The sequence below is a fragment of the Carassius carassius genome, chromosome 42 (assembly GCF_963082965.1).
Source record: "Carassius carassius chromosome 42, fCarCar2.1, whole genome shotgun sequence".
NCBI lineage: Eukaryota > Metazoa > Chordata > Actinopteri > Cypriniformes > Cyprinidae > Carassius > Carassius carassius.
In genome coordinates, this window is record NC_081796.1 from 1,516,011 (window position 1) to 1,543,352 (window position 27,342).

The 27,342-nt window shown below is 40.7% G+C and overlaps 1 protein-coding gene across 4 annotated transcripts in view; it reads left to right on the forward strand.

Moving 5' to 3' along the window:
• LOC132124047 (E3 ubiquitin-protein ligase HECW1) overlaps window positions 1-27,342 on the forward strand; it is a 62,669-nt gene that overhangs the window by 22,397 nt on the left and 12,930 nt on the right. For 3 of the 4 annotated variants that reach the window (XM_059534802.1, XM_059534803.1, XM_059534805.1), the window contains 13 exons: window positions 1,292-1,367; window positions 3,653-3,822; window positions 9,977-10,119; window positions 10,390-10,490; window positions 10,918-12,273; window positions 13,995-14,096; window positions 16,177-16,327; window positions 17,122-17,231; window positions 21,341-21,462; window positions 25,060-25,245; window positions 25,560-25,694; window positions 26,004-26,109; window positions 26,645-26,741. In XM_059534802.1, coding sequence (XP_059390785.1) covers window positions 1,292-1,367; window positions 3,653-3,822; window positions 9,977-10,119; window positions 10,390-10,490; window positions 10,918-12,273; window positions 13,995-14,096; window positions 16,177-16,327; window positions 17,122-17,231; window positions 21,341-21,462; window positions 25,060-25,245; window positions 25,560-25,694; window positions 26,004-26,109; window positions 26,645-26,741 — 2,855 coding nt within the window. The remainder of the gene's footprint in view (window positions 1-1,291; window positions 1,368-3,652; window positions 3,823-9,976; window positions 10,120-10,389; window positions 10,491-10,917; window positions 12,274-13,994; window positions 14,097-16,176; window positions 16,328-17,121; window positions 17,232-21,340; window positions 21,463-25,059; window positions 25,246-25,559; window positions 25,695-26,003; window positions 26,110-26,644; window positions 26,742-27,342) is intronic. The other variant, XM_059534804.1, reaches the window with a different exon arrangement.

Consider the following 27,342-nt stretch of genomic DNA (forward strand, 5'->3'; position numbering starts at 1 on the left):
GCTGTCATTCTGTGCAAGTTGCCTGCTGAAAAGAAGTGAAAGTCTTTGGTCCTCACCTCATTAATGAATGGACTGTTGAATTTATAAAGATCTAAACAGACTAAACACAAAATTATGAAGATTGAGCACATCTGGTGGAGTAAGTGCTAGAACAGGAATTATTACTTTGGGTAATTTGTTTTATTTAAATACTATTTCCAATTTTACTTTACCCCTCATGTTTTGTTTGGGGCTACACAATAGTTTTGTTTTAGTATCAGTTGTAGGGTAGTATAATTTTAATAATATTTTAAATTAGCTTTTATCTTTATTTATTTTTTTAAAGCATTTTTATTAGTTTTATTTCTTTTATTATTATTTAGGTGTACTTTATTTTTATTTCAGGTTATTTAATTCAGTTTTAGTTTTTATTTATGTCCAGTTACTAATATTAGTGCATACAATTAAACATATTTCACGTAGTTGCTAAGACAACATTTCTCATTTTTAATGTTTCATTTTATTATTTTATTTCAATAAACAAAACTTATTTTGATAGTTTTAGCTGTGATAATAACCCTAGACCCCAAGATCATTTTACTGTGTCAAATAAAGTATAATAGTTCACTATTTTTAGATAGTTTTAATATTTTCATTGATATCCATTTAGTAATTTTAGTGCTTCAACTTATTTCAGTTTATTTTATTTTATTTTATTTTATTTTATTTTATTTTATTTTATTTTATTTTATTTTATTTTATTTTATTTTATTTTATTTTATTTTATTTGCATCATCACGTCACATCTATTGCCATCTGCTGGTGGGATTTCTTACTGCACACAAACACAGCTTTTTTGTTGTATTTCTGAAGAAGGATGATTTTGAATTTGATTTTGATTTTGATCTTGTATATTGCAGTAGTTTTTCTTCAGTTGACAAAAGTATATTTAAGTCAATTATTTGTTCTTTAGTTTAAAGTAATAACCCTGGAGCCAGTGTTCCCTATCAGCCGTAGAGCTTGAGTTTTTCCTCTTCTGAGAAGTGCCGTCCCATGAGCCTCTCCCTCTCCTCCATCCCTTCCACTTCCTGGATGCTGAATCAATGCAGTCATAATGAATGTGTGCTATTGATTGGTGCCATGAGCCGGGCGTCTGTAATGGGCTTTAAGCACAGTATATCAGACACTGCTGAAACAACAGAAGAGGAAAGAAAGAAAGGGGCGTGGCCTGTGTAAAGTCACTTCCTGTTATCAGCAGCTCTTCCTGTCCTCAGTCACGTGATCAGCTGACCGCTGTGGTTCTCTCTGACAGGCGCTGAAGCCTGTCATCAGTCAGGAGCTTCCTCAGACTCTGGGCAGCAGGAGACTCATCAGCTTCTCTCTGTCAGGTAAGGCAGTGCTGGCAATGTGTGTGTGTGTGTGTGTGTGTGTGTGTGTGTGTATCTAAAAAAAAAAAACAAAGAACAACTTAAATGACTGTAATGTCATTAATACCTTGAAAGAAAGAAAGAAATGCTATTCGTCAGGGGTGCATTAAATTGATCAAAATGACAGTAAAGACATTTATAATGTTACAAAAGATTTCTATTTCAAATAAAAGCTGTTCTTTTGAGCTTCCTGTTCATCTGTGAATCCTGAAAAATAAAATGCATCACAGTTTCCACAGAAATATTGAGCAGCACAACTGTGTTCAACATTGATAATAATCATAAATGTTTCTTGAGCAGTTAATCATCATATTTTCATGATTTCTGAAGATCATGTGACACTGAAGACTGGAGGAATGATGCTGAAAATACAGCGGAGCATCACAGAAATACATTACACTTTAACACAGATTCACACAGAAAACAGATGTTTTAAATTAGATTAACATTTCACAATATAAATTTCTCTGTATTTTTGATCTACAGTAATAAATGCAGCCTTGATGAGCAGAAGAGACTGTGTGTGTGTGTGTGTGTGTGTCTATAAATTAAATTTTTAGTTAATTTTTTTATTCATTTCAGTTACTTTTTAATTTAATAAATTCATATGTTTTGGATCCTCAAGGGAACAGTTTTTTGTGTTTCAGAGAAGCTTCTCAACACCTTTTCATCTTCATAGCCTCAGAAATGTCTCTCTCTCTTTCACTGAAGTCTCTGGGCTTCATAAAACATTTATAACCTTTTTCTGTTGTGTCTCTGTTTCCCATGAATCCTGTTGTGTTTCACACTCACTGTGGACGTCAGCAGTTTCAATGAAACCTGCAGAAATAACAAGGTTTTTAGGTTCGTTTTGCAGCGATTCTTGATGTATAGTGCAGGGCTTCTGTATTATCATTAACCTCTGAATTAAACTGTTTGAATCCAATGTCACAACCCAAATACGATTTAAATGATTAATGATCAAATAATGAATCTTGTCCCTTCAAACCCTCTCTTTTCTCTATATCTGAAGTTATATCTGAAGCGACTCCTCAGTGCTGTATGTTTTATTCATAGCTCCATCTTCTGCCGTGAGCAGAAGGTCTGCTTGAACATGTTTCTGCAAACACATTAGCAGCTTTGAAGGAGGTCCAGCTGCAGCAAATCTCGTCAGTGAGCAGAAAAACCCCTTGAGAGATGAAGAACAGTTTATTTTAGCTTGTGGGCAGATGACCTGCAAAAACCTGAAACCGAGGGAATATCCTCTTGTTCTGTTAGCTTGGCACGGTTGTTTGAGAAGAAACCTGAAAAAAAATAATAATTTCACATCTTTTCAGTGAATATGGGAGGTCTCGTGGCTCTAAATGGCATCACACACTCAGACGCTCCATCTATAGTGTTAAAAACGCATTAAGCTGAGAGTCAGTATCCATCTCTGTCTGCTGTCTGGATACTGGAGGAGATAATGAGCTCCGGTGGGATTCTGACACTTCCTGCTTTTCTCTTCATATTCCCAGACTCTAGCCTTTAAGCCTCTCGCTTCCCCTGTTTTTCTATAAATTATGTTTTAATATTACAAGGTCACCAGGAAACACAAAAATTAGAACATATATGCAGTTGAATATTAACAGGAAAGGAGTACCTTTCTGGGGATGCACTGTGTAGCCTGAATTATTATTAGCAGTAGTACTAAATTTGTTGTTACATTTAAATATATAAATAAATAAACAAATAAATATAAATAAACAGCATTTATATTTATAATGTAATAATATAGTGTAGCAGCTATATAAAGATACTGTGTATATAATTAGTATTATAACATTTAATTGGAGTAATTACAATTTATTTGTTTATTTGTTTTAATGTATTATTATAATTATAATCATCAAACATGTATGTGTGCGTGTGTGTGTGTGTGTGTGTGTGTGTGTGTGTGTGTGTGTGTGTAATTAGATTTTTTTTATATATAATGTAATAATTTATCTTAATATCAGAATGTTAATATACCTACATACACATGTACAGTGTTTTGACTCACTGATATTGTTTTTGGTGTTGTCATTTCACCATAAACTGTAAATGATTATTGAATTAATAAACAAAGTATATATATATATATATATATATATATATATATATACATATTAGAATTTGCAAATTATAATAACAAGATAATAGATAATTTTAATAAAATGACAATGGTAATAATTACACTACATAAGTAAGTTTAAGTTTCAGTTTTCCTTTGCTCTGCTCTTTTTCAGACGTTCAGGCAGTGGCTCTGAAGAAGGGAATGTTCTTCAATCCTGACCCGTATCTGAAGATCTGCATCCAGCCTGGAAAGCACAGCATCTTCCCTGCGCTGCCTCACCACGGTCAGGAGAAACGCTCGGGCATCATCTGCAACACGGTCAACCCCGTCTGGAAGAGAGAGGTGAGCTGCTCCTCGGCCTCCTTCACTCATGTTTGATAGGACGGATCATTTAAAGGCATCGGACATCTAAATCACCTTTGAGTTTGAGTCTGGAGCTGGCATAACCGCACAAACAGAGCTGGCATCACCTCTTAAATCAGTGCGGTGAAGCTTTTAATATATGAAATTATGACAAATATTTACAAGATTCATGGATATTAAATAGTGTTTAAGGATTTAATCATGGCACTCATTCACACTCACTCCCAGATGTTAAGTCCAAGGATGTTGTATTAACAATTATAACTAAAGAAATAACCATAATCAATCATTTTGATGCATAATGGATTCAGTTGTGCAATCAGAAACATTTAAAACTAAAAAAGTAAATACATAAACCACACAATAGCTGTATTTCTACTCGTTAATGGGACAGTTCACCCAAAAATGGAAATTCTGTGGTCATTTATTCACCCTCATGTTATTTCAAACCTGAATGAGTTGCTTTCTTCTTGTTTTAGCAAATGAAGTTTTAAATGAAGCTCTTTTGAAGAATGTTGGGAACCAAACAGTTGACGGTAGCCATTGACTTCCATAGTAGGGAAAAAAAACTACTATTGGTTAAACTGTTGGCTATCCAACATTCTTCAGACTGTCTTCTCTTCATTAGAAGAAACTCATATATGTTTGAAACGACATGAAGGCAAGCAGATGATGACAGAATTTCCATTTTTGGGTGAACTGTCCCTTTAACAGATTGAAGCAGTGGTGAAATGCATCGCTCTCTCAGTGAGAAAGCCAATAATAAATATTGGGTCTCTTTTTGCAGTGTCTTTGACAGCTTCAGCGCACATACACACACACACACATACACACTATCTCCTGAGCGTCTTCACTGCAGCTCATTCACTCTTGTCCTAATAAACCTGAACACAAGCCTTGTTAGCTTCACCTCCCTCTGTGTAGAGACTCCCAACAACAGTCTGACAACAGCTACTCATCTCCCTTCAGCTTTAATTAATGATATTCAATTATATGCAGACTTAAAAAGAAACTACTACATGTACCATATGAATAATAAAACCATAGACAAAATAGATATAAAACGTCATACATGCACGAATGACTCAAACGTTTACAAGTTTGCATTTTGTTAAAGCATCACCCATCCAATTATTACCATATGTGCTTTTGTATGCATTTGTTTAGTTTCTTCACCTCACATAGTTTCTTCTTCACATTCTGAGAATGCAAAATAAATGTGGGGAAAAAATAGATCCTTTTCAAAAATATAAATTATTTACATACTTTACAATGCTGTGTGGTAATATTCTGTTCCAGACTGTATTGTGAGTGAATGAACAGGCTTGTGCTGCCATACTTCACCTATTTCAGCTGTACTGGGTTTTCTCATCCTCTGCTAGCGGTTTCAGATAGCTGCTGTCTCATTCTGTAGCTTGTGTGAAATACTCAGCTCGCGGGTGAAATATGGGCTCATTTCTCTTCACATGCTTGGCTGAACTGGCTGAAATCCAGTAGAGAGCAAACGTGAGCCACAGAAGGTTTTCTCCAGCGGCCCTTTGGGGGTTAATAGCACCATTTACTGTCTGCTAGATGAAACATGACCTGCTGAGTTTCCCATGGTGCCTTGCTGCCTGTTTACTGCAGGAGTCTCAGAGTGTCCACAGAATAGTTCATTGGTTTATACATTGGTTTGAATTGAATGTAGTTAGTTTTCTTTGTTGTTGTTTTTTTAACTAATGTGTAATAATCTCAATGACTGCATATGTTTTATTCATTTTGTTTCTTAATTTCCTTGGAAAATGGGTTGTGGATAACCTACGCTGTCTGAATAGGGAACAAGACACAACATAGCTATGACACAGTGGGAATGCCCCTTGGGGACAGCGATTGTCTGAAGCCCATATGGAATCACACCAATACACTGGCTGATGGATATCCTAATGAAGAAGTCCTGTCGGCAGAGTGCGGGGCTCGGCAGCACCTCATTCCCTCTTCAGAGAACATGGGTTATGTGAGTAACCCGAGACGTTCTCTTTAATAGGTTCACTCAATGCTGTATCGATATCATGCAATGAGAACGACATACCACACTTGCCAAGCTAAGCGCTGCCATCCTGGCGCCACACAGAAATATCCTCGAGAGGAACTCCTCTGAAAAGATCTAAAGAGGAAGCAACATGAGCTTGAACAGAGACCTCATAGGCAAATAAGATCTCTTACCTAATGAGAAATCCTATGTTTTGATGTGTTGAGCCCTCTGCGGCCAGCACCAAAACACAACAATAATTGGGAGTGCTTTGCCATTGGCTAGAGTGGTCCACTTAGAGCTTCAAAGCTTGGACAGGGCAGAGCCGGTGAAGCCTCTTGTCCTCAACAGAAGCAAAATGAGGAGGACAGAAGGAGTGAAGCATGACCACTTGGGAGCGAAATCACGTGGACAAGACCATGGGAACATAACCGGGTCTGTGCCATAGGAATACTTTAACAAGGTCTGTAACAAACTCCATGCATGACTTGCTATCACACAGAGAGAGAGCCTGCAAATCCCCTATGCGTTTGATAGAAGCCAACGCCGACAGAAGTGTCACCTTAAGGTTCAGAATCCATTCAGGAGCTGACTCCAAAGGCTCAAACGACGATTCCAATAAGCCCACCAGGACGATAGACAAGTGCCAGGAAGAAACTCTTGACAGGGTACACCGACCTCAAATGCCTAACCCCATGCATAAACGAAGAGACCAAACAATGTCTACCATGGGGCTTTTCCGTATACCAGTGAGCAGCAATAGCTGCATCATAAACTCATGAGGCTGTAGCAGCTGCTCCAGCCACAAACTTCTCCTGCAGAACTTCCAGCACTGAACACACCGGGCAGCTGACTGGGTTCATTGAATGAGCCGAACACCACGACTCAAAAACCTTTCACTTGGAAGAATAAAGACTCCTAGTAGAAGGAGCTCTAGCATAATTAATGGTTTCCCTGAATGTCCAGAGGTCACAGCCGATCGCCTCCAAATCTAAAAAAAGTCTTTGAAGCTCTAGGCAGTTTATGTGCCTCTCACATCCAGACACCACAAGTCGGTTTGCCCTCGAAGACCACGCCCCAACCAGTTACGGAGGTAACCATCGTAATCATTTGGCGACAACAAACTGCACCCATCTTGACCCCCTGCCGAAGAAAGAGAGGGTCCCGCCATGTCGAAAGGGCATGACAGCAACTACATGACACTCTTTGTAGGCAGAGGGCCGGTCACGAGGGTCAAACTCCATTGGACTGCATCCATCCCAGAAATGTACTCATATAAAGCAGCCCCAGGGACAGCCACTGCCAGGAGACCCTGGAGTCTGTGACATGTGCTCACCGAAACATGATTTCCTAGCCTAAAGTGGGCCAAACCGGTTTTGATACCAGAAATCTAAATATAGTCAAAGATCTCCAGGACAAAGTCAGGCATAAGTCAGGAGATGGCTTTCTCAATGCCTAGAAGAACAGTGAAGGCTATTATTAAGAAGTGGAAGGTATTTGGTAAAACACACACCCTCTCTGGATCAGGACATCGCCCCAAACTGATGAAAGAGTTGGAGGAAACTGATCAGAGAGGCGACCAAGAGTTACAGCAACTCTGAAGCTGAAGTTTATGACAAAGACTGGTCAAAGCAACAAACTGTGATTACTTTAAAGGGGCCAATTATTTTCTATAACCACTGTAGATAAATGATACTAAGTAGAGATAGATAGATAGATAGATAGATAGATAGATAGATAGATAGATAGATAGATAGATAGATAGATAGATAGATAGATAGATAGATAGATAGATAGATAGATAGATAGATAGATAGATAGATAGATAGATAAAATTCCTCATGGGAAATCCCCAAAGAAATCTAACAAATTGGAAATTAATTAAACTTCCTTTTTTGCTGTTCAGGTTTTAAATATGAGACTTTGAGACAGCCTCACTTCCTGCTGTTTTACTTTTAAGCTGCGAGACAATGAGGAAACTGAAATCAGAGCTGAGATTTTATGATGTTGCTTAGATTTCCAACCAAAAATATTGCCAACAAAAAAATAATTGCAGACATCATGAATATGCAAAACATCGCCCAACCCATCTCATCCAGATGTGATTAATAACTGGAGCTCTTGGCAGCCATTCGTGTCTTGATGAGTGGAAATATGTTTGCCCAGATGATATTATTTGGCCAGCGCTGACCCAGATCTTTTCCTGATGATGATATAGAGAAGTCTTTCCACTGAGAGTGAATGTGAAATCTGGAGTTGGCCTGGAGAACAGAGCTCACGGTTTTTGTGGCTATTGTGGGTGTTTCTTCTTATGTCCAAAGCCATTTTCTGTCATCTCCACTAATGGTCATGGTGAGCATGCCTTTCTGGATCACCACTATGGTGAAACCTACCAACACTGTCTCATTCACTAATAATCACACACAAGGTTTGAGTTTTGCCTGTGAATGTTACTTTTTATATCCCCCAAGAAGGGGAGATATTATATTTTATATATATTTAATATAGCCCAGTATATTAAATACATTTTAAATTGATATACACTGAATGCTTACAACAGAATTATCCTTTATATGACAATCAGAATCAAAAATGAGTTTTTTTTCGCCAAGTGTGCACAAACACAAGGAGTTTGTTGTGGTGTCCAGGAGCTCTTGGTACATTCACGTATAACATGAGAGTAAAAATTAAGAAAAAAACAATAAAGTGACTTACATTATATCTGACGGTTTATGTACAGACGTGCATTATGTACTGTATATTCAGCAGTAGGAATAAAAATATGTTTTCATGTTGACTGAATTTCAATTTATAAGAAAAAGCCGAATTTATATTGGTGTGTTATTTATTTAATTAAGGTGGAAATGGCCTGGGGAAAACAAATGTTTTTATGCCTAGATGTTATAGTGCACAGAGATCTGGAGACAGAAGTGCAGATAGGTTGTGTCTGGGATGAGAGGGGTCCATGATAATGTTAGCTGCCCGTTTCTTCATTCTGGAGATGCGGAAGTCCTGAAGCTTGGTCAGGTGCACACCAGTAATCCTCTCAGCTGTCATAACAGTCCGTTGCAGTCCTCACAGAAGAAGTTCCACCATGGTAAATGTCTGAAAGCACCTTATAGAAAAATAATTGTGATACTCTGGTTAACTGCACAGGGAACAAAACAAGCCAATCTTGTGCTTTCATATAGACACCTTCACCGCTGCAGTTTTCTGATGGACTGCAGCCAGGATGCAGCATCCCAGAACACAATGAATAATCTGAATCACACACACACTTACAGCATATTCTGATAAGCCAATGGCTATAATAAAGCCAATAACAATAGCTGAATCTGTTATTTTATTTTATTTTATTTTTAATTTATATATTAACAAGTATTGTACAATTTTTAAGGTAAAAAATTTTTTTTAAAGAATTTCATCAGAATAAATGTCCGAATAAAGCCACATATTACAATAAAGTCAATAAAAATAGCTGAAACTGTTTTTATTTTATTTTTATTGTTTTTATTTTTATGAATTGAATGCATTTATACAAGTATTTAAAAAAAAATATTTTTTTTTTTTAAATTCTGATAAGCCAAGAGGTATGATACATTTTGATTAAAATTTTAAATAGAAATTAAAAAAAAAAAGATTTTTATTTTTTAAATTTAATTTACATTCACCAGAATTTTAATTTAAAAATGTTTTTTTTTTTTTTTCATCAAATAAAAAAAAAATATTTTCTGATTACCCAATGAGCACAATAAAGCTAAAAACAAGAATTTATTTTAATTTATTATTATTATTATTATTATTATTATTTATAAGTTTTTTACTAGGATTCCTTTTTTTAAGTATTTAAATTTATTTTTTAATGAATTTCAACAAATAAATATCATTTTTATGAATCTAATAAAGGATTAGCAATTTGGGAAGGTCAGGAATGAAACAATATTTTAGTAACATATTTCCAGTCCATGTGTTACTGAACCATCAAATTCCCTTGAGGTAACAAACTTAATGAAATAATATGGAAATCATGCAGTACAAAGAGAAAAAAAAACAACTGAAAGCCAGCAGTTAACACCAATCTGTAAATGTAGAAACTGAGCACTCTTTTTTTTTATTTCTGTACAGCGATTTAACTTTGTGTCCCTGCCGACGGACGTTTTGGAGATAGAGGTTAAAGATAAATTTGCCAAGAGCAGACCCATCATCAAACGCTTCCTGGGAAAGTTAGTTGTGCCTGTGCAGAGGCTGCTGGAGAAACACGCTATCGGGTAGGTCTAATCATTCACATTTTATCTGACTGTGAACCTGCTGAGGACTGTGATTTCACTCTAATTCTTGACTTATTTTTAAATTGTTTGTCAATTTGTGCATAATTTTTTCTTCCAGGGATTCAGTTTTCATAGGCCTAGATATATCAATTTATTTTTAACGTTAACAAGAAGGTACTGTCCATGCATTTAAAAGACTGCCATTTGGTTTATTTTATGGTAAATTGCCTGTGGGATTGTCAAGAATCCTTGTTTCTCGTGTGTAAACAGGGACCGTGTGGTGAGTTACACTTTAGGCCGACGGCTTCCAACAGATCATGTCAGTGGCCAGCTGCAGTTTCGTTTTGAGATAACCTCATCGATTCATCCAGGTCTGCAGCATGTTTACTCATGCCTCTGTTATCTTTCAAACACCAGTACAAACACTGAGATAGTTTCTTGTCAGATTTTTATTTTGGGAAGAGCAATTCCTTTAAAAATCCTTTCAAACACAATCTCATGGGAATTTTGAAGTATTTTACATTTTTGCCAGATTGGTTGTTAATTCACATTACACATTAGGTATTAGGATTCTAATTTGTAGGGACTGGACCTTCATGCTTATATCTTTTCCTAAATATTCTGTTTTCTTACAATTCACATTGTACAAATTCATACACATTGTAAGAAATAGTAACATTCTTCTGAGAGCTTAGGTTGGAATTTCTTGACAGATTTTTGCTAAAGGTACAGTATCTTGTATTATTTCACAGCTGGTCTGTTTATCCATTTTAACAGATTGCTTATTCTTGTTGGTAGATGATGAAGAGGTGTCCTTCAATGTAATGCCAGTCTTTGATATGACACCTGACCAGCAGCTTGAGCAGGAGCCCAACGAGGATCTACCACCTGCTCCTGATCTGCCTCTGGAGGACGCATTGAGTTTGGGACCTGATATTCTGGAGGCGCCTGCCGAAAGTCCTCCAGAGGTAGAGACCCATGATGCCTTACTGCTTACCTCTCTAGCTGAGCCCAGTAAGGATACCCAACCAGAAGCAGAAGGATCAGCTGATGAGCTTGTAACAGCTCAAGGAGAAACACAATTGAGTGATGCCACTCAAGGAGAAACTGTGGAGCAAGAACCTGGAAACACAGAGTCCGAGGAGATGCAGGAGGAAACTGTGGCTGAGACTCTTTTAGAGGTACTGGAGAACCATGAGGCTGAAGACACAGGTGAACCAACTGGAATGGGACCTACTGCAGAGCATGCAGATGTTGAAGGAGGCACAAGCTCAGAGCAGGTTGACACGAGTGTGGAAAGAGACGAGAATGATGAAGAACCCTGTTCGCCAAGGATGCGAAGTGCCTTGAAACGCAAGAGCCGCCCCTGTTCACTTCCCGTGTCCGAGTTAGAGACGGTCATCACCTCGGCCTGTGAGGAACCAGAGACACCACGTTCTCACTACATCCGCATTCATCATCTACTGCACAGCTTGCCATCAGCTCAGTGCCACAATGACAGCCAAGATGAAGACGAGGTACTTGACCCAGAATCTTCAGAAGAAGTTACTGTGAAACCCCAAGAGGACAAAGAGGAAGAAGACGAGGTGTCTGAAGCACAGTCTCCATCCATCGTGCCCGAGTGTCCTAGACCTTGTTGCAGGCGTACTCTACCACGTAGCCTCTCCATCGAGCGCCTGTCTGAACTCAACCAACTTTTGGAGGGCGAAAGACCCTCACCTTCCACAGTACGACTGGAAAGTGAACACATGGAAGTGGGTGGTGGAGTCGGAAGCAGGAGGGAACCTCGAGAGAGTGAGTGCGAACTGTGTGACAACTCCTGCTACAGCACTTCCTGTTACAGCACATCCTGTTACAGCACTTCCTGTTACAGTAACTCAGGTTACGAGGGGCGTAACCACCTTTGCAGCCATACACGCCTCTCTTCGGTTGACAGCACCCGCCTGTCGGAGAGCACCGTTTTCTCCTCGCAGGAGGAAGAGGAGGAGGAGAACAGCGCTTTTGAGTCCATCTCGGACTCGATACAGAGTCCAGATATAAGGGAGCCAGGAGACAGCTCAGTTCATTGGAGAGCGTCATCATCAGAAGAAAGTCCGCAGAGAGAAGGGGAGGAGGAGATGTCACCAGTACCTGGGCCTAGTTTTAGGTCATCAGGTGAGGAGACTTCTTCAAATTACTCATTGCGGAGTCTTGGTATACTCTTAGATGTTTGCTAAAATTTGTTGCTCGGAGGCAGTTACTCAAGTGCACAGGGATTGTTAATATTTCATTGTCAAAGAAGATGAGTATTTGATTAATTTTATCTCATCTTAGCATCCCACTATTCCAAGCAGGGCTTGGTCCTCAAGAGCCACAGTTCTGCAGAGTTCAGATTCAACCCTGATCAAACTCACCTGAACAAGCTAATCAAGGTCTAAGGGTTAATAGAAAGCTACAGGCAGGTGAGTTTTTATCAAGGTTGGAACTAAACTCTCCTGGACTGTCATTGGCCACCCCTGCACTAATCTAAGGGTGTCCAAACTTGGCACTTTCATGCAGAGTTTAGCTCAAACTTGCCTCAACACACCTGCTTGGAAGTTTCTAGTATACCTATTAAGACCCTGATTAGCTTGTTCAGGTGTGTTTGATAGGGGTTGAAGCTAAACTCTGCAGTTCATACATTCAGTTACTTTCATGTTAGCATCCAGCTAAATGAGCGGAGTTAAGTTCAGAATAGACTGTTAAAATAATGCTTTTACTGCAGAGATCTTTCAGCTCTGTCCTGTCTAATTTAGATCCAACCCTAATCAGTCACATCTGAACAAGCTCATCAAGGTGTTCGGTATGACTTTAAAATCACGACTGGGTGTGTTGAAGCAGGTTGAAATTAACACCACATCCCATTTAGCTTGGAAGATGGATGTCAGAGCTGGGAATTATGTCACCTGAGTTGACCGTGTTGCAGTACACTAGCTGAAAACACATACATTGTCTCCAGGGATCAGGGATGAAGACCTATGGTTTACAGTGTACCAGACAATATAATGTAAAGAGAAGTATGCTAGATGGTTGTCACAATTCCTCATTACATGGCATGGTTAATTCACCTATTATATAATTGTAATTATAGTTAGCAAAAGTGAAATGGCTATTTTGTATGTTATTTTGTTAAATGTCTTTTCCAGATCTATCATCTTCATTGCATTGTGGGATACAGTGTTCAATGCAGTTTGTTTTGTTATAATGTATATACTGTATGCAGCTGGTCATCTGGGTGCATACTGACTGCTTTTATACTGCACACAATTTACATACTTCATACTACAGAAATATAACTAGTAGTATGGTACTGGACAATTATTGAAACACCATCATAATACTGAACGCACTTTATATGTTGTATTGGGTTGTTTTATACTTCTTTAAAGCCCTGGTAGAATTTGTCACCATATATGATATCTCAGTGAATGTGTTTTGGAGATATTACATATATAGGGTGAATTCAGGTAAATTGTGCAACTTTTTGACAATTTTGTCCCTGAATTCTGCCTATATATTATCAATTGCTGCGGTTCTCGACTTGTGGCCTAGATTTTTAACACAATAAAGTTCCAAAATTGCATATAGAAAAAAAAAGACTATAAAAATTAATACAAAAATATGTATTTTATATTATACTGTATATTGTTATTTAATTAATATATATTTTAATATTTTTTAAATACAAATATTTTATTTAGTTAATACATTATATTTATTGCAGTTCATTAGACATTCTAATATATTTTTTGTGTGACATTGGAAGGACAATTCTCAGCCCACCAGTTGAGAACCACTGATTTATGGCATATGTAGATTGTCATAAGTCATGGGCCTGTGTTTGATTTTGTTTGTAGGCAGTTGTCATATGCAATGCCATCATCATGCAATCACTCAGCTTCCTGCTTTGCGGCCTGATCCCCATCATTACCCAAGTGTTGATGAGCCATTACCACAAAGTAAGCTTTCCTGAGTCACACCTGACCCTCGCTTATGCCATTAACCTGCTACCCTCATTCACAAGGGAATATGTGTGAGTGTTATAGAAGTGTGTGTGTGTGTGTGTGTGTGTGGGTCTACATTAAGAACATGTACACACCATGTTTAAAAATTCTCACTCATTGCATCTCATCATTCATATCATTGTCCATCGCAGTGACATTCCTCACTCTCTCCTTTCTAACAGAAGTGTTGGATATATAATAAAATGCAATATGATAATACTTAAAAAATCCCAGTCAAGCACCATTTACTCCATAGGCAGGATGAGAGCTTTCAAAAATGGAAAGAACACAAGCTTTTGGTGTCAGAATTGATCTGTAGAAGGATTGACGAGGGATTTCCAGGGAGCTCGAAGCACAGTTGATATAAATGAGCTTGTGTCTCTAGAGATGAGTGATGGTCTGATCTCTCTAGGGCTTTCTTCACAGTTGTCATAGTGACACTGAGTATGCATACTGCGTTTCAAAGGAAAGCAAGTTCATATGTTTTAAATTACAGCTACACAATGAATGCTACTTTCAAAGCCAGTAATTCTCAAATCCTTGTTAAATAGCTTGAAATCATGTAAAACTAAGACATCAATACATTTTTCATAAGAAAAATGCTTAGAATAATGACATATAAAGTTAATAGCATGCAGGCATTAAAAAAAAAATTGGTGGTTTGCAGTGCACCAATTGCAAAATAACTTCATTATTATAATAATTTACCCTTGAGAATTTCACATTTTGAGAATACCAAGTTTATTCATAGTCAGGAAAAAGGAAATCTGTCACACTTGTTGGAACGGTGCTGAGCTTTGAGTTTACTGTAAAATAGAAACACATAAAATGTTAAAAGGGGTTACATTTGTACACAATAAAATACCAAAAATGCATATCTAACCATAAATAAAGAAATACATAAATAAAACGTTGTGATTTATTAAAGTCACATTTTTACATCATATATATTTATATTATTTTAATTATGTTATTAAGTTAAATATTTTTATTGTATAAAATATTTTATTTTATTTTTATATATATATATATATATTTTTTTTTATGTGACATTGCCAGAAAAATCCTCACTCTACCAGTTAAGAAACACTGATTTATGGCATAGATTGTCATCAAATTGTCATAATCCTGTTTTGCAGGTGTTGCTTCAACTATTCCTCGGTGGCGTTTTACAGTAAAATAGAAATAGATTTAAAATGTTTAATTAATAGACCCTAAAACCTCTGACAATATTAAATACTGCAGAGAGCTTAAATGATATCGATGTACAATACTATCAGCTCCAGAATTCTGATGTATTTATATATTTCAGAACAAAAAACAAAACAAAAGAAAACATGTTTTTCATCCATCTTTGTTTGTTGAAATATGCAAAAAACCTGTCCAGTTTCTCCGGTGGATAATGAGGATAAATGAATAGGTCACAAGGGACTTGTGATGTAGATCGACATCTGTTGATTGATTTCTGTTTATTAATGTGGTCCAGAAAGAGGCAGAGAAACAGACACGCTGCACCAGAGAGACTAATACATCAAATCCTATTCCTTTCGGAGAGCTCTCGTTTGCCAAGGCCTGAAGTATAACGATATCTTATTTATGACCATACAACACCCAGATGTGTGTGTGTGTGTGTGTGTGTGTGTGTGTGTGTGTGTGTGTGTGTGTGTGTGTGTGTGTGTGTGCGCGTTAGAGCTTGTGTTATGTGTGTTTAAAGCTGTGCTTCTTTATTCTTCAACATACAAGTGAGTTTCATGCATATTCTGAATGCCAGACTCGATAGCTGCCTCCTTTCAGTTGAAATGTCTATTTCACACAAGATGCTGGAATTGGAATGACTGGAAGAATTTTCTTTAATTAAAAATTCACAGAGGGGCTGCCAATTCAAATTCATTTCAAATTATTAAATATTCTATGCATTACATACTGTGTATTTAGTACATGTGTGATATAATCACACAACCTATGATTTAAGTTGCATGAATTGTCTGTACTCAGTCTGACTGTATGTGTTTCTATGCTTCTTGTATATAAACAGACTGGGAGGCCAGGATAGACAGTCATGGCCGTGTTTTCTACGTGGACCATGTGAACCGCACCACCACGTGGCAGAGGCCCATCCATGCAGCCAAATGCAGCAGCATCCGGAGATCCGGCTCCACTCACCAGATGGAGCAGCTCAACAGGAGGTACAGCGAGATCCATCCCCATGCTTACTCTCTCAAACACTCATTTCTCTAGTACTCTTCTATACGGTGATTTAACATGCTTATTAATCAATGTAGTTGAAACATTATTTTAATAATGATGCAGTTCAGTAGGGCTCCTTTTGAAGCTGCCTGTGTAGAAGCTTTGTGATGTTTTGTTGTCAACTGACCAGATTAGAGCAAAAACTGCTTCAAGTATATTTGAGCTGATGCTGCCACCTACAGGACACTTCTGAACTTCCTGTTCATCTGTGAATCCTGAAAAATAAAATGGATCACGGATTCCACAGAAATATTGTGCAGCACAACTGTGTTCAACATTGATAATAATCAGAAATGTTTCTTGAGCAGTAAATTATCATATTATTCTGATTTCTGAAGATCATGTGACACTGAAGACTGGAGGAATGATGCTGAAAATACAGCGAAGCATCACAGAAATACATTACACTTTAACACAGATTCACATAGAAAACAGATGTTTCAAACTGTAATAATATTTCACAATATAACTTTTTTAGATTGCATTTTGAGCACATAAATGCAGCGTTGGTGAGGAGAGCAGATTTAATAATAATTAATTTGACCTCAAGCTTTAACCCTTTGAATGGTAGAAGCAACATTTGAATGATTAATCATTGGTCATTTTGAAATACCATGGAAGTAGCTCAAATGATCAAAAAGAAAACAACATGATGTCTTTCATAAGTTTTCTTGAGTACTGTATAAATTAAGAACGATGACAGTTTGAGCATCAGGTTTTGTTTGGTCACCAGGTATCAGAACATCCAGAGGACGATGGCCACAGAAGATGAACCAGCTGCTCGTGAACCTGACAGAAACGGCGGTGGACACACAGATAGTGAATCCACAGCACAAGCTGCAGGTGGGCTTTTCTTTCAGATGCTGTTTGATGAGAATAAACTGAGTTTTGAGCAGCTGATGTGTTAGCAGACAAGCAGCCAGAGAACAGATTAGGTGTCATAGATCTTTAGTTTCAAGTTATAATGTATGTATTTCCATTTATAATTCAACCAGAAGGTGAAATACTCATAGAAACCACTGGACCAGAAATAAGCCATTTTATATACTCCAACTTGGATGCATTTATTTATTTGTAATTCTTTTGTCACGTTCGGTGTTATGGAAAACACAGGAGAGAGAACCAATTGCGAGTACGTCTTTAATAAAGGGAAATCCAAAGAGAATACACAGTCCAGGCAGGGTCAAAACCGGTAAATCCAAACATAACATTAAACAAGGCAAGGCAAGGCAAGGCAAGGCAAGGCATTGACGGACATGAATTAACATTTAACATTAAACAAGGACTCCGTGACTAAGACTCAGACAGACCAGGTATAAATACACAAAAGGATGATGGGGAAACAGGAGACAGGTGGGGAACAATCAATTAACTAAACAAGGAGGAAGGTGACCAAATAAGGAGACAGGAAGTGATAAATGATAAACACTGGGGGAACTGAGGACACCTAGTGGAAACCCAGGGAACACAACCCAGACACTGTGACAGTACCCCCTTACTAAGGAGCGGCTCCCAGACGCTCCAAGACAGACACAAAACAGAGACCAGGAGGGAGGCGGACAGGTGGAGGCTCAGGGGGAGGGACGGAGGGCCAGACTAACAGAAAGGAACAGGGACCGACATTAACACAAAAACAAAAGGAGAAAAAAAAACAAAAAAAAAACAACATGAAGCCCCCCAGGGCGGAGCAGAAGACCACCACACCCTTGTGGTCAAGGCCAGAGTCCTCCAGGGCGGAGCGGAAGACCACCACAACCGTGTAGTCAGGGCAAACGCCCCCCAGGGCGGAACGGAAGACCACCACGTCCGTGTGGTCAGAGCGGAAGCCCCCCAGGGCGGAGCGGAAGACCACCACACCCTTGTGGTCAAGGCCAGAGTCCTCCAGGGTGGAGCAGATGACCACCACGCCCCTGTGGTCGATGCCGGAGTCCAACAGGGCGGAGCAGCAGACCACCCAGTGACTTGACTTAACTCTGAAAGTTCAACGGTGACTGGCCCTGACTCTGGAGAGGTCACTGGCACCTGACTCGACTCTGGAGAGTTCACTGGCCCCTGACTCGCCTCTGGAGGGTCAACTGGAACCTGACTCGACTCTGGACTGCCTGTGGAGACTTGAGACGCCTCGGCTTCGGGCACCGCCTCTGGAACGGACTCGGGCACTGCCTCGGTCACGGCCTCGGGAGCGGCCTCGGTCACGGCCTCGGGAGCGGCCTCGGGCACCGCATCGGGAGCGGCCTCGGACACCGCATCGGGAATGGCCTCCACCTCGGCATCGGGTACCGCCTCGGCCTCCGGAACAGCATCGGGCACCGCCTCGGCATCGGGCACCGCCTCGGCCTCCGGAACCGCATCGGGCACCGCCTCGGCCTCCGGAACAGCATCGGGCCCCGCCTCGGCCTCCGGAACAGCATCGGGCCCCGCCTCGGCCTCCGGAACAGCATCGGGCCCCGCCTCGGCCTCCGGAACAGCATCGGGTCCCGCCTCGGCATCGGGCACCGCCTCGGCCTCCGGAACAGCATCGGGCATCGCCTCGGCATCGGGCACCGCCTCGGCCTCCGGAACAGCATCGGGCACCGCCTCGGCATCGGGCACCGCCTCGGCCTCCGGAACAGCATCGGGCACCGCCTCGGCATCGGGCACCGCCTCGGCCTCCGGAACAGCATCGGGCACCGCCTCGGCATCGGGCACCGCCTCGGCCTCCGGAACAGCATCGGGCACCGCCTCGGCCTCCGGAACAGCATCGGGCACCGCCTCGGCATCGGGCACCGCCTCGGCCTCCGGAACCGCATCGGGCACCGCCTCGGCCTCCGGAACCGCATCGGGCACCGCCTCGGCCTCCGGAACCGCATCGGGCACCGCCTCGGCCTCCGGAACCGCATCGGGCACCGCCTCGGCCTCCGGAACCGCATCGGGCACCACCTCGGCATCGGGCACCGCCTCGGTCTCCGGAACAGCATCGGGCACCGCCTCGGGAACGTCCTCTGTGCTTTGAGGAATGGTAGACGCCTGTCTCCTCCTCCTCCGCCCTCTATTTTGGCGAGTCGGTGACACCTTGTCTGGAGACTCAGGCGTTGAGTCGGCCATCTTGTGCTGTGGCGCTGGGCTGGCGGCCATCTTGTGCTGTGGCGCTGGGCTGGCGGCCATCTTGTGCTGTGGCGCTGGGCTGGCGGCCATCTTGTGCTGTGGCTCTGGGCTGGCGGCCATCTTGTGCTGTGGCTCTGGGCTGGCGGCCATCTTGTGCTGTGGCTCTGGCCTGGCGGCCATCTTGTGCTGTGGCTCTGGCCTGGCGGCCATCTTGTGCTGTGGCTCTGGGCTGGCGGCCATCTTGTGCTGTGGCGCTGGCTCAGCAGCCATGACGTCAACCGTCTTGGGAATCTCTAGGATCTTGGACAGCGTAGCGAAATAGTCCAAGAATGAGTCAGCGGCCCTCTTGGGCGTTGGCGCTGAGCTGGCGGCCATCTTGCACCGTGGCGCTGGACTCGTGATCGCCTTGGGTTGCGGTGCTGTGTTGGCGTCCATCCTGCCTCGTGGCGCTGGACTAGCGGCCATCATGGGCAGTCACGCCACTGTGGCGGACGTGCGCTTCCTCTCTCCTCTCCGTCCGCCATGGTGAGACGGTGGCTCTAATCCATCCCACACGAGCCCCGGGTCGAAGGGCGGCCCTGGTTGAGAGCGGTGCTGGATATCCTCTCGACCACTCCCTCCTCGGCGACCTCCTCTGGTTCCCCGGAAAACCACCAGGCGAGTTCCCTCAAATCCACTCCTCTCCCGCACTGTGGCTGGGGAGGAGACATAAGCCGACATACCGCTGGCTCTTGTAGTGACGGAGTCCTTCTGTCACGTTCGGTGTTATGGAAAACACAGGAGAGAGAACCAATTGCGAGTACGTCTTTAATAAAGGGAAATCCAAAGAGAATACACAGTCCAGGCAGGGTCAAAACCGGTAAATCCAAACATAACATTAAACAAGGCAAGGCAAGGCAAGGCAAGGCAAGGCAAGGCAAGGCAAGGCAAGGCAAGGCAAGGCAAGGCAAGGCAAGGCAAGGCAAGGCAAGGCAAGGCAAGGCAAGGCATTGACGGACATGAATTAACATTTAACATTAAACAAGGACTCCGTGACTAAGACTCAGACAGACCAGGTATAAATACACAAAAGGATGATGGGGAAACAGGAGACAGGTGGGGAACAATCAATTAACTAAACAAGGAGGAAGGTGACCAAATAAGGAGACAGGAAGTGATAAATGATAAACACTGGGGGAACTGAGGACACCTAGTGGAAACCCAGGGAACACAACCCAGACACTGTGACATCTTTACTGTTCCAAACTGAAAGGATTAGTTCACCCAGAAATGCTAAAATTGCTGAATATGTGTTCATCCTCAAGCCTTTTGGATGATTAGGATGAATTTGTTTCTTCATCAGGTTTGGAGAAATGTAGCACCGCATCAGTGTCTCATCAATGGATGCTCTGCAGTGAATGGGTGCCGTCAGAATGAGAGTCTTATAAAAACATCACAATAATCTACAAGTAATCCACAGCACTCCAGATGAAACACATCCAGCATTAAGATGATTTTAACTCAAACACATAGAGTCTATAATCCATAATAACACTTCCTCCAGAGAAAAAGTGTTCTGGTCTGAATCAGGAGAGAAATCTGCACAGATCAAGCAGCGTTTAAACAGATCTAAACAAATATGTGAGACAACAGGAGATTAAAACATCTTAATGCTGGATGTGTCTCATCTTTTGTCTTCTCCAGATGTTCACTGATGGACTGGAGTGCTGTGGATTATTGTGATGTTTTTATCAGACTCTCATTTCTGACGGCACCCATTCACTGCAGAGGACCAATTGCTGAGGGTTCAATACATTTTCAGCAAATGTTCATTTTTGGCTGAACTATTGCTTTAAATACGACATTATTTGTGTCTGTTATGTTTGTAGATCAGCGAAGGGAAGGTCCTTCGTCTCCTGTGAATAATCAGAGCGTCACGCTGATGCTTCAGTCTCCAGCCGTGAAGTTTGTGACCCACCCAGAATTCTTCACTGTCCTCCATGCTAACTACGTAAGTCACAATGAGACGGTTTAATGTGTATTCTTGTGGTTTGTCCTGCAGAAAGCAGATTCAGACCATTTGTATCCAGTGCACTGAACTCATTTGCTTCAGTGTCTGCAGACAGAAGAGTGCTGTGAGGATGTTACTTTAGTCAGTTCAGCGCTCCAGAGCGGACACCGTTCAAGTAGATTGCGCTTTAGTTGAAGGGTGATATTGATTGAACTATTTGTAGATTCCTTCTTTATTGATCGCATAAGCTCTCCTGCTGCCCTGCAATAGCAAAGCAGACAGATAACAGACATTAACAAGTCAAAGATAAAGCGTGCAGAGACAGGAGTGGATCTGTGGAAGCGGATGTTTGTGTTCGAGTGCCTGTGCACCTCTTTACAATATGGGACAAACGTTTTTTGTTGTTGTTGTTTTTTCTGTGTCTGTGTTGTGCTCTTTATTCTGGTTCGCAAAAATACATGGCATTGATTGAAAATGCATGATTAAACTGAAGTCCCTCTGTGTGTGTGTTTGGTTTGATAACACCAGATTACTTACTGTATCAGATCAGATGCACATTCACAAGAATATGCTTTAATCTGATTGTCATAATCAGACTGAGACAGTATTCTTGTCCTAAAACCCAAATATGACAGAATTTTTGGCTGAGTAAAAACCTTTGCAACAAAATATTTGGAACAAAACATAGAAAAAATAAAAGGGTCAAAAATAACATTTAATAAATGTTTATTACATTTAATAAAACATTTGTTAAAGTTTGAAAGACGTGCAGTTCATCCACGTGTACTGTATGTTTAATTTTTTTAATATGATTTGATCTCATAATGTTTAATCTAAATATCATAAGTCTCTTTAACTCCGCCTCTTTAGGCTCTTTTAGAGCCAGGCCCACATCCCAACATCCAATCAACATCCAATGCACAGATCCAAAAAAAAATGTTCTTTTTTTTTATAATCTGTTACACTCAGATTTACATCACAATAAGAAAGAAAAGGTCCTTCGCTACTTCCATTTCATCACGATTTTATGAACAGTAAAAAGATTTAAGGAAATTATTAGATTACTGTCTTTAGATTACAAAATTATTCAAATTATAAATTATTATAAAAACAGATTAAATTGCTTCTCAAGTATTTATTTCACCGATATTTGCTGTTTCCACAAGAGTATAAAATTATTTATTTATTTTCAGAATGAATGCCTAACCAGAATGTGGACCCTAATGAATTAATATGAGCAAATTATATAAATGTGGTCTCTGTGTGTTGATATTTCTTATTATGGGTTTCTATAAATGCTAAATCCTATGAAACTGTACACTCTTATTATTTATAGAATCAAGTGCAGTTAATGACCTTTAATTTTTCATACAAACACACACACACACACACGCAAACTCTCTCTCTCTCTCTCTCTGACTCTCTCACACACACACACACACACACACACACACACTCTCTCTCTCTCACATACACACACAGACACACACACACACACTCTCTCTCTCACACACACACACACACACACGCCCACACTCTCTCTCTCTCTCTCTCTCTCACACACACACACACACACACACACACACACGCCCACACTCTCTCTCTCTCTTCATACACACACACACACACACACACACACACACTCTCTCATACATACACACACATTTACATTTAATCATTTAACAGACGATTTTATCCAAAGCAACATATAAATGAGAACAATAGAAGCAGAATCAGATCAACAGGATAACAACAACAGTATACAAGTGCAATGACAGGTCTCAGCTAGTCTAGTACAGAATGCATAGCCAGGATTCCAAGAAAATTTAAGTGGTAGTATTAGTTGGTCAAGTGCTAGCGAAAAAAAGATGAGTCTTTAGCTGTTTCTTGAAAATGAGTAAAGACTCAGCTGTACGAATTGAGATTGGGAGGTCATTCCACCAGCTGGGCACAGTCCAGGAAAAGGTCAGTGAGAGTGATTTTGAACTTCTTTGGGATGGCACCACAAGGCGTCGTTCACTTGCAGAGCGCAAACTTCTGGAGGGCACATAAGATTTAACAAGTGAGTTTAGGTATTTTGGTGCCGTGCCAGTGGTCGTCTTGTAGGCTAGCATCAGTACCTTGAATTTGATGCAAGCAGCTACTGGTAGCCAGTGTAACCTGATGAGGAGAGGAGTAACGTGAGCTTTTTTTGGCTCATTGAAGACAACCCTAGCTGCTGCATTCTGGATCAATTGCAGAGGCTTGACAGTACATGCAGGAAGAGCCAGGAGAGCATTACAATAGTCCAGTCTGGAGAGAACAAGAGCTTGGAGAAGTTGGGTGGCTTGCTCTGACAGGAAGGGTCTAATCTTCCTAATGTTGTATAAGGCAAACCTGCAGGACCGGGTCGTTGTAGCAATGTGGTCTGTGAAGCTTAACTGATGATCCATCACAACTCTCTGGCTGTCCTCGAAGGAGTAATGGTTGATGAACCCAGCTGTATAGAGAAGTTGTGATGAAACGATGGGTTAGCTGGAATCACCAGGAGTTATGTCTTAGTAAGGTTGAGCTGAGGGTGATGGTCATTCATCCAGCTAGAGATGTCACTCAGACAGGCTGAAATGCGAGCAGCTACCGTCGGGTCGTCTGGTTGGAATGAGAGGTAGAGTTGGGTGTCATCAGCGTAGCAGTGATAGGAAAAGCCATGCCTCTGAATGACAGATCCTAATTACGTCATGTAGATGGATAAGAGAAGTGGTCCAAGTACTGAGCCTTGAGGAACCCCAGAAGCAAGTTGTTGTGACTTAGAAACATCATTCCTCCAAGACACCCTGAAGGATCTACCTGAGAGGTAGGACTTTAACCACAGTTGAGTGGCCACTTTTGAAGCCAGATTGATTGCTGTCCAGGAGGTTGTTCTGTACAAGGAACATAGAGAGCTGGTTGAACACAACTAGCTCAAGTGTCTTTGCAATGAATGGAAGAAGGGATACCAGTCTGTAGTTTTCTACAAGCGCTGGATTTAGAGATGGTTTCTTGAGCAGTGGGCTTACCCGAGCCTGCTTGAATGCTGAGGGAAATGTTCCAGAGTGAAGAGAGGAGTTGATAATGTGAGTAAGTGAAGGTATGACTGAAGAAGAGATCGCTTGAAGGAGGTGAGTGGGGATGGTATCAAGTGGACAAGTATTGGATGATTGGACAGGTTAAGTTTGGAAATGTCCTTCTCTGAAAGTGGAGAGAAGGAGAGAGAGTGTGTATTAGTTGTTATGAAGTTATCCTCAGTCTGTGGTGTGGAGAATTGGTCACTGATGATTCTTGTCTTATTTATGAAGAAAACTGCAAAGTTGTTGTCTGTAAAAGTCGATGAAGGAGGAGGTGGAGGCGGACTAAGAAGAGAAGAGAAAGTTTTGAAAAGTGTCTGAGCGTCACAACAGTTGTTAATTTTGTTGTGGTAGTATGATGTTTTAGCAGTGAAGACATTTGCAGAGAAGGAAGTGAGGAGACACACACACACACACACACACATACACACACACTGTCTCTCTCTCTCTCACACACACACACACACACACACACACCCAGACACACGCACTCACCTGTCTTGTTTCTTCTCAGGGTGCGTATCGAATGTTTACTAACAGCACCTGCCTGAAGCACATGATTCTGAAAATACGGCGAGATGCACGCAACTTTGAGCGATATCAACACAACCGCGACTTCGTCACTTTCCTCAACAAATTCACCGATACTCAGCTGGAGCTGCCGAGAGGCTGGGAGATCAAGACAGACCCGCAGGGCAAGGTGAGCTCCAAACACACACACCCACTGCTGGGTTATATATATTTATATATAAAATTGAATAAATAAAAAGGACATAAGTTCCATCTAACAAGGTTACTAAAACTACGACTGAAGTAAAGCTAAATACAATTTTTTTTTACAAAAATGGAACAAAAAAAGAAAAATGACAAAAGCACAAAACACTAAAACTAAAATAAAGCTAACATAAAATAAAATGTAAATATTAGATTAAATAAAAATAAAGCAAAACAAAGGTAAAACGACCATAATAAAAAGTTTTTTTCTTTTGTGTGTGTGATCTTTTGCTGTGGTAGTCGTTCTTTGTGGACCACAACAGTCGTGCGACGACCTTCATCGACCCCAGGATTCCCCTTCAGAACGGACGTCTGCCGAATCACCTCACACACAGACAACACTTACAGAGACTGCGCAGCTACAGCGCCGGAGAGGTGCGGCCCGCACACACACACACAAACACACACACACACAAATACACACACACACCCACACATACACACACACACACACCCCCACACACACACAGACACACGCAAACACACACACAGACACACATGCAGAAACACGCAACCCCCCACACACACACACACTCACAACCCCCCCCCCCCCCACACACACACACACACAGAGACACATGCAGACACACACACACACACAGACACAGACACACACACAAATGCTCTCGTATGTCAAGCCTCGACTGTAGTTTTGCTGATGTTGTGTTGTGTGTTGTGTCTCAGGCATCAGAAGTGTCTCGAAGCAGAGGAGGGTCTCTGGTCAGCAGAGCTGGAAACGGTTTAATATCAGCCGTCAGGAGTCACAAACAGCCTGATTCAGTGCCTTTAGGTCAGTCAGTACCTACACCTACACAATCCAAGAAAACAACTACACTAAAAATACCCTTCATTCATCAGTGACACATTCAGTTGATGGAAAGGGAGAGTGAAGACATTTATAATATTAAAAAAGATGTCTGTGTCATATAAATGCTGTTCTTTTGAGCTTCCTGTTCATCTGTGAATCCTGAAAAATAAAATATATCACAGTTTCCACAAAAATATTGAGCAGCACAACTGTGTTCAACATTGATAATAATCAGAAATGATTCTTGATCAGTAAATCGTCATATTTTCATGATTTCTGAAGATCATGTGACACTGAAGACTGGAGGAATGATGCTGAAAATACAGCGGGGCATCACAGAAATACATTACACTTTAACACAGATTCAGAGAATTGTAATTATATTTCAGAGTATTACTGTTTTTACTGTACTTTTTGACCATATTACTGTTACTTGTCTCTATAGTACAGTCTAGTGCGTTCAATATGACATTCAGTCATTCTTTATTATGCTTCCGTCTGTTTTCTTGACCCTCAGCTTACAATGATAAGATCGTGGCTTTCCTGCGTCAGCCGAACATACTGGAGCTGCTGCAGGAGCGACAGCCGAGTCTCGCCAGGGATCACACTCTCAGGTCAGCCGTCTCTCATCATCAGGGCTGGATTATTGAGTCACAGCTCCTCAAGCACACTTCTTTTACTTATATATGACGGCGAGCAGAACATGGCATGCTGTTTAATGCCAAGGGAACCTGAAGCATGGTAACAGACCAGCATTCTGGGAGTTTAGTCTGGGACTACTGAGATACATAAATCCATTATGACTCATTTTAGTGGAACCAGTGCTCTTATTGTCATCCAAAACTAATGAAAAATAATCGTTGTTAATTGAAATAAAGATTAAATAAATTACATATAAATATTAAATGAAAAAAAAAAATCTAAACAGAAATAAAATAAGTTTAAGTTACTAGGATTTCTTCAACTAAAAACAGAAATAAAGTTGTTAAAAAAAATTTAATTCAAATATTAGATGACAAACATTACATTTTAATTCAATAAATGAACGAATGAATGAACAAATGAATGAATGAATTAATGAAAATTAGAAATGTTTCTTGACCACTGACAAAAATAATATATGTACTAAAATGACTAAAACTAAAAGCTGAAATAAAAAAGTAAATGAAAGCTCAATTATATTATATTATATTATATTATATTATATTATATTAT